This window comes from Haliotis cracherodii, unplaced genomic scaffold (genome assembly GCF_022045235.1).
Source record: "Haliotis cracherodii isolate W230 unplaced genomic scaffold, xgHalCrac1.p SCAF_1, whole genome shotgun sequence".
Lineage (NCBI taxonomy): Eukaryota > Metazoa > Mollusca > Gastropoda > Lepetellida > Haliotidae > Haliotis > Haliotis cracherodii.
Window position 1 is genome coordinate 85,775,548 of NW_027266264.1, and position 12,045 is coordinate 85,787,592.

The 12,045-nt window shown below is 43.9% G+C and overlaps 1 protein-coding gene across 1 annotated transcript; it reads left to right on the forward strand.

Annotated features, from left to right (window-relative positions):
• Nucleotides 1-9,586: 9,586 nt before the first annotated feature.
• On the forward strand, nucleotides 9,587-11,203 carry LOC139458184 (cell surface glycoprotein 1-like). Its single transcript, XM_071239521.1, has one exon. It carries the CDS (start codon nucleotides 9,587-9,589, stop codon nucleotides 11,201-11,203), a length of 1,617 nt encoding a protein of 538 aa, XP_071095622.1.
• The last annotated feature ends 842 nt before the right edge of the window (nucleotides 11,204-12,045 follow it).

Here is a 12,045-nt window from a genome sequence, read left to right on the forward strand (position 1 = left end):
ATTATTCCAACTTGCCAGAATCTGAAAAGCTAAAGCTGTGCTCCCTTGTCAATGTTTTCGATCGATTTGGCGTAAGCAACTCAGCATATCACGACATTTCCCAAATTCACAGAGAATTACCAAGAACTCACACAGTGGTAGGGGCACGTAATGAGATGTCGTCTTCTGTAGTCATTCAACGTGTGCCAGGTAATGTGCCGGGAGCAATGCTTAGCTTTAAGGCTGAGTCCAGGAAAAAGGTAGCGCGGCATATCAAAGATAATCCTGACCTAGATAAGGTGTGTGTTAATATTGGTGGGGATGGCACCAAAGTAAGTAGGATTTCTAATTTTGTCATCTTGACATTCCACATTGTCGACCCTGGCAAGACACTATCATCTTTAAATTTAAATACCCTTGCCATTGTACAATGTACAATTACCATAGTTTAAAATCCTGTCTTTATCCCATGTTTAATGACATCAATGATATTGTAACTGTGGGTCATATCCAAGTGGGTTTCAGAGATGTTTGCGTTGACATTCTTTTTCCGTCAGACATGAAAATGATTTCAACAATGTTAGGCCGAGGCGCTACTGGCAATTATGCTTGTCCCTGGTGCAAAGTGCATAAGAATGATAGACATGACGTGACTAAGGCCTGGGATTACTATGACACAGGGGAACTCAGACGTACAGTAGAGGACATTACACAATGTGCAGACAAATGTTCCCATGGTGCTCTCCATGCCCCGCTTATAAAACTTGAGGTTCAAAACTACATTGGAGATGAGTTGCATCTACTACTTAGGATAACAGATGTGCTAGAAAGGAATTTGATAGTGGAGGCAAAAAACTAAATCGGACAAGTCTCTCGGGTCAGGAAAAGAAAAAGCTTTTGAATTATCTACCTTCAAAGCTTAGAGGCAAATTAAATTCTGACACCGAAAGCATCGTCATCAACCTTTGGCAAATCATTCCGGAAATCTATTCCAAAATATGTACTCCAGGTACCTCAGCAATGGAGGTTTTTGAATTGTCGAAAAGCTAGGTTCAGTTATTCGTTTCAATTGGCTGTAAAATGAATTTGTACCAAAAGATGCGAATAACGCCATATATTCACTGTTTGGTTTATCATGTCCCTGGTTTTGTTGACTGCTATGGCTCAATTCGTGACTTCAGTTGTCAGGCCCTTGAAAAAATTAATGATGAAATAAAAAGATACATCAGCAAAAATCAAATAAATAGGATGCAACTGTTAAGGCACTGAAAGTCAGGAAACGAATGGAGAACCATAGCGATCTGAATCGAGTCAAGCGCCAATACACCAAAAGGAAGCTTGTGTATTCGGAAGATACGATAGATGAAGTGATACAGGGTAAAGGGTCAAACATCACTAAAGAAATTACATCTCAACCAACCCAAGATGTCAATTTTAGTTAACTTTCTGTTTTGGGACTCCGTGGCCTTTTGCAAACTCATAATGTGACAACGAAGTCCACTTCAAGGCCTAAACTTATGGAGATGGCCAGCAAACTCAACTGATGCTTGCAGGCCTGTTTATGTGTTTAGGACATGTGACATCCTTTTGTTAAAGATTAGCATAATGGATTATATTATTCATGTCTTCATGTAAATAGTTTTCCTCAATTCAAAACTTTGTTTATTTAGTTTGTTAGCTGATGTTTCGGCTCGATGTTTGTATAATTATTTTATGCATAACTATATCGCCTCTTGTGGCACTTTTTAACAACAGGTAATATCGCAAAATACACTTCAAATGATTACATTTCGATTATACATCAATATATGATGGGGCTAATAAAGTATTACATATCAAATTATACATTCATGAACATGATACAAAACAAAGTTCTTTTAGTTTTTAAAACAAACAGAAATGTAAAATATTTACACGCAATGTATCTACACGTGGGTTCGAACGTACAGCACGAGGGTCCTGCTATAAATAAACACTAATTAACCCTTGCCAATTAACCTCAATTAGTACTGCAGGAGTTCTCGCTGATGACATCAAGATACTATTTTACAACGCTTTATTTGGTTTATATCGTTGTGGAAGAGTTAGGTCCTATGTATTTTGGGGTATGCGATATTGACTGGAAGAGTCCTTCTAGCATAGATAGATGCTGTCGACATTGACTGGAAGAGTCCTTCTACCATAGATAGATACTGTCAACATTGACTGGAAGAGTCCTTCTACCATAGATGGATGCTGTCGACCTTGACTGGAATAGTCCTTCGAGCACAGATAGGTGCAGTCGACATTGATGTGAGTGTCCTTCTAGCATAGGCAGATGTTGTTGACATTGTGCGGACGTGTTTTCCTGTCCTTTCCACGAACACCTGGCATCGTAATTACAAGTATATTTAGTGATTCATCAACACTTCCTACACATATTATCGCACCAATGTTCCCCACTTCGAATTGGTAAAACAACATGTTTTTTTTATACTCCCTACTGACATGCGTGCCCTGATGATAAAAAATAACCAATACATATTTTCAAATATTCGACATCTGATCCTTACAAGCTTCGACTATAATATTATGTACAATATTGTGTTACACTTGTTACCTTTAACGACGTTCATGTTAAAGGACTTAGATAAAACTTAAACGAAAAAAATAAGATATTAGATAAAGATACATGATGCTATCCATGTTCAGAGTTCCTGTAATCCTCGTCTGGGTGTTTTGAAAACGTGCACCCTGTTAGTGCCCCACAAGAGTGTGAAGATCCTTGTACCATGCATTGTAAAGATCAGCAAAGTTTGGTGCACGATCATGTATTCCGTGTGAATCAATCAAAGATAACTCACACATTACAAAGACAGACAACAAAGACTTCTGGTTCATGTTACAAATAATTTCCAAAGTAGAGATACCTTTTTAACTCAGATAACATACTCGTAACCATGGGTACCAGAAAAAGAAAGACCTCGCCTAAAAGCCTGATTCAGGAATCCCAACTTGTATGTTCTCCTTAACGGAAACATGAAGCAACAGAGTGAAAGACAGAGAGTGAGTGAGTGAGTTGGGTTTAACGCCGCTTTTAACAGTATTCCAGTTCTGTCACGGCGTGTCAGCGTAATGTGGGAGGAAAGCCCGAAGTGATGCAGGTCTCAGACGTTTGAAAGACAGAGAGAAGGGTAGCGAGGAGCGAAAAAGAGAAGAGGAAGGTAAGGGAGTGAATGAGAGGACAGGGGAACGCTCGTGGACGAGAGATGGAGAGACACAATGACGGTGAAAGGGCACAAGAACATTCGTGGACGAGAGATGGAGAGACACAATGACGGTGAAAGGGCACAAGAACGTTCGTGGACGAGAGATGGAGAGACACAATGACGGTGAAAGGGCACAAGAACGTTCGTGGACGAGAGATGGACAGACACAATGACGGTGAAAGGGCACAAGAACGTTCGTGGACGAGAGATGGAGAGACACAATGACGGTGAAAGGGCACAAGAACGTTCGTGGACGAGAGATGGAGAGACACACTGACGGTGAAAGGGCACAAGAACGTTCGTGGACGAGAGATGGAGAGACACAATGACGGTGAAAGGGCACAAGAACGTTCGTGGACGAGAGATGGAGAGACACACTGACGGTGAAAGGGCACAAGAACGTTCGTGGACGAGAGATGGAGAGACACAATGACGGTGAAAGGGCACAAGAACGTTCGTGGACGAGAGATGGAGAGACACAATGACGGTGACAGGGCACAAGAACGTTCGTGGACGAGAGATGGAGAGACACAATGACGGTGACAGGGCGAAACAGAAGGAGAGATGGGAGTGACAAGGAGAAGGAGAGAGGGAAGAAATAGGGAGAATGAAGTACCACAATTATTCCATGTATTGTCAACTGAATATGGGAGGAAAGCACCCAGTGACACAAGTCGTAGACGTTGCCACTTTCTTTACACTGCTGACGGACCAAGGCTATGTCATATTAAGGAAATTATGTTCTTAAACAGGGGATATGTGGGTGTTGAAATACTCATGGAAATAGAAAAATTTAATAATCGACACAAAGCATTACGTAGATGTGAATACGAAATAACACAACAACAAGAAAAATACTAGTCTGGATTTGCTAGTTCTATCTCAGTGCTCAATACAAATGTACTTTACAGGAGGTAATTTGTAGGCACTTTCAACATTCAAAAATAAAATTAAGTCCAAATTGACATGGCAGAAACAGGCTATAGGCATTATGGAAATTAGCCTGAAAAAAAGTTATCAAAACAACAATAAAAATAACAGCTATGTTTATGTACATAATAATGATGACATGTAAGTTGTTGTTTCAGAAGGTAATATGTTACTTTTACGTTCTGATATTATGACGACGATTCACTATCCCACATTGCCACTGACAAATCACTAACCACTGACAAATCACATGCACGTGGGTTTCAAGCACCTGTTTTCACCTGTAGTCAAGGTGTCATAGGGCATGGACATTCACCTTGATCTACTAACAGCTGGTTATGCTCAGCTTCACAGTAGTCTGTTTTGTTAATATTTTTACACACTTTTACGTGTAAAAAGACATAAAACCTTTGGATACGCTGTATTTGTGCCAACGCCCAATTAGTACTAATTGACCTGTTTGAATATTTATATATTTTGTAGATTAACTGCATTTATTTAAAATCTGAGATCGAAAAAACCGGGGGTTTTTTCATTTCCGTGAGTACTTTAACAAGTGTATAATGTATAACATTCAGATTTGTATTTAAATTATATTTTATGAGGGCTTCAATCGATTGGCGGTGGCAGATACTTGACATGAAGACATAAAACAGAATCAAATTTAGACAAAATTGTTTTCTATGGTTACAAAATTAATTATTATTAATACATTTATAAACGACGAGTAGCATTAAATTCCTAAAAAAACAAGTGTAGTATGTTGTAGGCAGCAGGATTTTAATAATTTCGAAATACTGGACCCGCCCTCGGATACGAGCCTGCAATTCACGCCATTACCCTCGTTATCCATATTTTATGAGCGCTTCTACTTTCGTTCGACGTTTCTCTTGATTTTGGCATAGCGCCGGTTTGAAAAGTATGAGATCACGGCGTATCAGCTTAATGCTGGGCAGGTCGTTCAGTAGTCAATTATTGCTTTGGTGAAAATAACAGGACTGCTGTGTTGCCGTCATTCCAAGAGTCATATTCGGTGTCAAACGGGTCAATTCGGGTCATTTACGTGTGTTCAATTGTGAGGTATCGTCGGATGATAGGTTTTCGGACATGGTACGTTTTCGTAGTGCTATGTGTATCGCGATTACTTGCGCTATAGCGAGGCATTGTACATACACGGATGCTGCCTTGTTTAAAGATAAACTTGTCTTTTTATAAGCGGGAGATATGTTTTACACTTTTTCATTTGATCAGCGAGAAAACCACGAATGTTTCTTATGCGTCCGGAAGCGCATAACACGAGGAAGTATCAGTCAGTCTGTTCAATATTCCGCCGTGCTCAGTCATATCCCAGCTATGAATATCACAAATGTATATTTGTTTTTCCCATTGTACCCATGTTGGAGATTCGAATCTGGTCCTTCGACGAGCGACCACTCTAACCACCAGGCTACCCCACCGATATATATTCAGAGGCTTATATACACGAATAGCAAAGCTAACTTTTGTGTAAATTAGCGATTAGCATATTCCGAAAACACCACTTTTGTCTAAAACACGTTGAACAATGTACCTCCTATAAGCCTTCGGGGAACGAGTATCACTGCACATATTCATATAGTTTTTTAAAGACATATATAATAATATTATCATCACCCAGAACCACAAAATCACAAGGGTTCTCCTGCTCCCTGTTCCGAATAACCTCCCTTGTACCAGAGATTGAACTGCCTCAGATATCGATTACCATGTCGAGAGAGGGAGGCGGAGGCTGATTGAACGTATACGGTACCAACAGTAGCAGGGGGTGACATGTTCTAGCGACGACGTGATCTTACTGTACTGCTGAACATGTACACAGTAGCAGGAGGTGACATGTTCTAGCGATGTGATCTTACTGTACTGCTGAACATGTACACAGTAGCAGGAGCTGACATGTTCTAGCGATGTGATCTTACTGTACTGCTGAACATGTACACAGTAGCAGGAGGTGACATGTTCTAGCGATGTGATCTTACTGTACTGCTGAACATGTACACAGTAGCAGGAGCTGACATGTTCTAGTGATGTGATCTTACTGTACTGCTGAACATATACACAGTAGCAGGAGGTGACATGTTCTAGCGATGTGATCTTACTGTACTGCTGAACATATACACAGTAGCAGGAGGTGACATGTTCTAGCGATGTGATCGTGCTGTACTGCTGAACATATACACAGTAGCAGGAGGTGACATGTTCTAGCGATGTGATCTTACTGTACTGCTGAACATGTAAACAGTAGCAGGAGGTGACATGTTCTAGCGATGTGATCGTGCTGTACTGCTGAACATATACACAGTAGCAGGAGGTGACATGTTCTAGCGACGACGTGATCATGCTGTACTGCTGAACATATACACAGTAGCAGGAGGTGACATGTTCTAGCGACGATGTGATCTTACTGTACTGCTGAACATATACACAGTAGCAGGAGGTGACATGTTCTAGCGATGTGATCGTGCTGTACTGCTGAACATATACACAGTAGCAGGAGGTGACATGTTCTAGCGACGACGTGATCATGCTGTACTGCTGAACATATACACAGTAGCAGGAGGTGACATGTTCTAGCGACGATGTGATCTTACTGTACTGCTGAACATATACACAGTAGCAGGAGCTGACATGTTCTAGCGATGTGATCTTACTGTACTGCTGAACATATACACAGTAGCAGGAGGTGACATGTTCTAGCGACGACGTGATCTTACTGTACTGCTGAACATGTAAACAGTAGCAGGAGGTGACATGTTCTAGCGATGTGATCTTACTGTACTGCTGAACATGTACACAGTAGCAGGGGGTGACATGTTCTAGCGATGCGATCTTACTGTACTGCTAAACATGTAAACAGTAGCAGGGGGTGACATGTTCTAGCGATGTGATCTTACTGTACTGCTGAACATGTAAACAGTAGCAGGAGGTGACATGTTCTAGCGATGTGATCTTACTGTACTGCTGAACATGTAAACAGTAGCAGGAGGTGACATGTTCTAGCGATGTGATCTTACTGTACTGCTGAACATGTAAACAGTAGCAGGGGGTGACATGTTCTAGCGATGTGATCTTACTGTACTGCTGAACATGTAAACAGTAGCAGGAGGTGACATGTTCTAGCGATGTGATCTTACTGTACTGCTGAACATGTAAACAGTAGCAGGAGGTGACATGTTCTAGCGATGTGATCTTACTGTACTGCTGAACATGTAAACAGTAGCAGGAGGTGACATGTTCTAGCGATGTGATCTTACTGTACTGCTGAACATGTAAACAGTAGCAGGAGGTGACATGTTCTAGCGATGTGATCTTACTGTACTGCTGAACATGTAAACAGTAGCAGGAGGTGACATGTTCTAGCGATGTGATCTTACTGTACTGCTGAACATGTAAACAGTAGCAGGAGGTGACATGTTCTAGCGATGTGATCTTACTGTACTGCTGAACATGTAAACAGTAGCAGGAGGTGACATGTTCTAGCGATGTGATCTTACTGTACTGCTGAACATGTAAACAGTAGCAGGAGGTGACATGTTCTAGCGATGTGATCTTACTGTACTGCTGAACATGTACACAGTAGCAGGAGGTGACATGTTCTAGCGATGTGATCTTACTGTACTGCTGAACATGTACACAGTAGCAGGAGGTGACATGTTCTAGTGATGTGATCTTACTGTACTGCTGAACATGCACACAGTAGCAGGAGCTGACATGTTCTAGCGATGTGATCTTACTGTACTGCTGAACATGTACACAGTAGCAGGAGGTGACATGTTCTAGCGATGTGATCTTACTGTACTGCTGAACATGCACACAGTAGCAGGAGGTGACATGTTCTAGCGACGACATGATCATGCTGTACTGCTGAACATGTACACAGTAGCAGGAGGTGACATGTTCTAGCGATGTGATCTTACTGTACTGCTGAACATGTACACAGTAGCAGGAGGTGACATGTTCTAGCGATGTGATCGTACTGTACTGCTGAACATGTACACAGTAGCAGGAGGTGACATGTTCTAGCGACGACGTGATCATGCTGAACTGCTGAACATGTACACAGTAGCAGGAGGTGACATGTTCTAGCGATGTGATCTTACTGTACTGCTGAACATGTACACAGTAGCAGGAGGTGACATGTTCTAGCGATGTGATCTTACTGTACTGCTGAACATGTAAACAGTAGCAGGGGGTGACATGTTCTAGCGATGTGATCTTACTGTACTGCTGAACATGTAAACAGTAGCAGGAGGTGACATGTTCTAGCGACGTGATCTTACTGTACTGCTGAACATGTACACAGTAGCAGGAGGTGACATGTTCTAGCGATGTGATCTTACTGTACTGCTGAACATGTACACAGTAGCAGGAGCTGACATGTTCTAGCGATGTGATCTTACTGTACTGCTGAACATGTACACAGTAGCAGGAGGTGACATGTTCTAGTGATGTGATCTTACTGTACTGCTGAACATGTACACAGTAGCAGGAGGTGACATGTTCTAGCGATGTGATCGTGCTGAACTGCTGAACATGTACACAGTAGCAGGAGGTGACATGTTCTAGCGATGTGATCTTACTGTACTGCTGAACATGTAAACAGTAGCAGGGGGTGACATGTTCTAGTGATGTGATTTTACTGTACTGCTGAACATGTAAACAGTAGCAGGAGGTGACATGTTCTAGCGATGTGATCTTACTGTACTGCTGAACATATACACAGTAGCAGGAGGTGACATGTTCTAGCGATGTGATCTTACTGTACTGCTGAACATGCACACAGTAGCAGGAGCTGACATGTTCTAGCGATGTGATCGTGCTGTACTGCTGAACATGTAAACAGTAGCAGGAGGTGACATGTTCTAGTGATGTGATCTTACTGTACCGCTGAACATATACATAGTACTGATAATCCTCGGTCGAAACTCGGTTATCTCGAATACAGCGAAATTTTGAACTATCCGTCGGTGGTTTATTTTCAAAGGTTTATTATGTCGAACTGGGGTGTCAATGGCAACGCGACATATTCATTAGCAGATCTATCTATAACTGCTTCGACGGATTTGACTTTTCGGCGGGGTCTTTTTGGTGCAGACAAGACCTAGTCGTGGATGGTGGTGGGTTAGAATAGTTCACTAAAAGAGTTTTAGGCATAAAATGCTGGACAGTTTGGAGCAGCATTACGCATATGACAGTTGAACAGACACCAGAACCATTTCTGAATATGTCCGAATTACTAACGTGAACATATATACAATAAGGTTGAGCGGAGCAAACTACTGCCTTCGACGGTGTGAGACTGCTGAGCTAAATGACACTCAATTGTATTGCAATAAATATTCAGTTTTCTTGATATTGAACCAACATTTTGAAGGTTTCACAATGAATACAGCATGTACAGACGCTATTACACCTTTAGTTGTGACCAGCCACAAACTTCTTCATCACCCTCTCCATCAACCATCTCATCCCCCACATCCCCCTTCATCACCCACACCCCTCTTCTTCCCCAACACCCTTCTTCATCACCCACACCCCTCTCCTTCCCCAACACACCTCTTCATCACCCACACCCCTCTTCATCACCCACACCCCTCTTCATCACCCACGCCCCTTTTCTTCCCCAACACACCTCCTCATCACCCACACTCCTCTTCATCACCCACACCCCTCTTCATCACCCACGCCCCTTTTCTTTCCCAACACACCTCTTCATCACCCACACCCGTCTCCTTCCCCCACACCCCTCTTCACCACCCACACCCGTCTCCTTCCCCCACACCCCTCTTCATCCCCCACACCCCTCTTCACCACCCACACCCGTCTCCTTCCACCACACCCCTCTTCATCCCCCACACCCCTCTTCACCACCCACACCCGTCTCCTTCCAACACACCCCTCTTCATCTCCCACACCCCTCTTCACCACCCACACCCGTCTCCTTCCCCCACACCCGTCTCCATCCCCCACGCCCCTCTTCATCACCCACACCCCTCTTCATCACCCACGCCCCTCTTCGTCACCAACAACCGTCTCCATCCCCTACGCCCCACTTCATCACCCACACCCCTCTTCACCACCCACATCCCTCTCCATCCCCCACACCCCTCTTCATTCCCCACACCCCTCTTCACCACCCACACCCGTCTCCTTCCCCCACACCCCTCTTCATCCCCCACACCCCTCTTCACCACCCACACCCGTCTCCTTCAACCACACCCCTCTTCATCACCCACACCCCTCTTCGTCACCAACAACCGTCTCCATCCCCCACGCCCCACTTCATCCCCCACACCCCTCTTCATCCCCCACACCCCTCTTCACCACCCACACCCGTCTCCTTCCCCCACACTCCTCTTCATCCCCCACGCCCCTCTTCGTCACCAACAACCGTCTCCATCCCCAACGCCCCACTTCATCACCCACGCCCCTCTTCATCACCCACACCCCTCTTCACCACCCACACCCGTCTCCGTCCCTCACGCCCCTCTTCATCCCCAACACCCCTCTTCACCACCCACACCCGTCTCCTTCCCGCACACCCCTCTTCATCCCCCACACCCCTCTTCACCACCCACACCCGTCTCCTTCAACCACACCCCTCTTCATCACCCACACCCCTCTTCGTCACCAACAACCGTCTCCATCCCCCACGCCCCTCTTCATCCTCCACACCCCTCTTCATCACCCACATCCCTCTCCATCCCCCACGCCCCTCTTCATCCCCCACGCCCCTCTTCATCACCCACGCCCCTCTTCATCACCAACGCCCCTCTTCATCCCCCACACCCCACTTCATCCCCCACACCCCTCTTCGTCACCAACAACCGTCTCCATCCCCCACGCCCCTCTTCATCACCCACACCCCTCTTCGTTACCCACACCCCTCTTCATCACCAATATCCACCAACCTCCAGCATAACCTCAATCTCCATAACCCCACCCTCTCCATCACCTTATCCTGGGAGTCTGCTCGATTTGATTTATGCGATCATTTACTGCCTCAATAGCTAAACCTAGCTAAACCCACTAAACCTACTATAGTCTGTTTATGTTGTGTTTGTGATGCCGGGTATGTGGAGGACAAGTATCACTTTCCACTATGGTCATAACAAGCTACGGGTGGATCACTTACCATAGAAGTATTATATAGGAATATCCGAACGAACAAAAATTTAATATCACTATGTCTACAATTGAGTGTATATTTATTAAACATCTATCTATCTACAAGTATATTTATCAAGCGATGTCACTTCGTAGTACATTATTGTCATCAAGTGCAATGTTTTACAAATGTAACTATAGGCCGATGGCCTACACTTACAAAATAAACTGAATTGAATTAAATGGCAACACAGGGTCCAGCCTCCCTTCAAAACTCCTGTCGGGTTTTGAAGACGAGTTGAAGATACTAAATATTAGAAGCGTCTTTCAATCCACATCCCTGCGGTAGTTGAGCGAGTTTGTGCCAAGTTCCAAGGTCGTCATCCTCGCACGGTAACAGCACGCGACTACCTCTCCGCCTTGTGTTGGATTATTTTGCGCCCTTTTGATAAACATAGAAGTTATTTGTGGGAAGTTGTTTGTCGCCGGGTTAAGTCTTCAACAGAATGTACATTGATACTGGCTAGACTCTCAGGACCAACATGGCCGATACAGTGTGACGCGCACACTGCACAAGGCGGGGAGGAAGGGCGTGAAGAAAATCTTTCAAAGAAAATGTAACGATTTTGTAACTTGGTATATCAATTATACTGAGTCAACTACAAAAGAAATGTTTAGGCTGAGACATTACAATTGTTGCCCCCACTGTTGTTGCAAAATAAACATAAATTTATTTCGTAAACGT

Bases quoted from the DNA above. Each gene is read 5' to 3' on its own strand.
- LOC139458184 (XM_071239521.1), top strand. From the start codon at position 9,587: ATGTACAGACGCTATTACACCTTTAGTTGTGACCAGCCACAAACTTCT.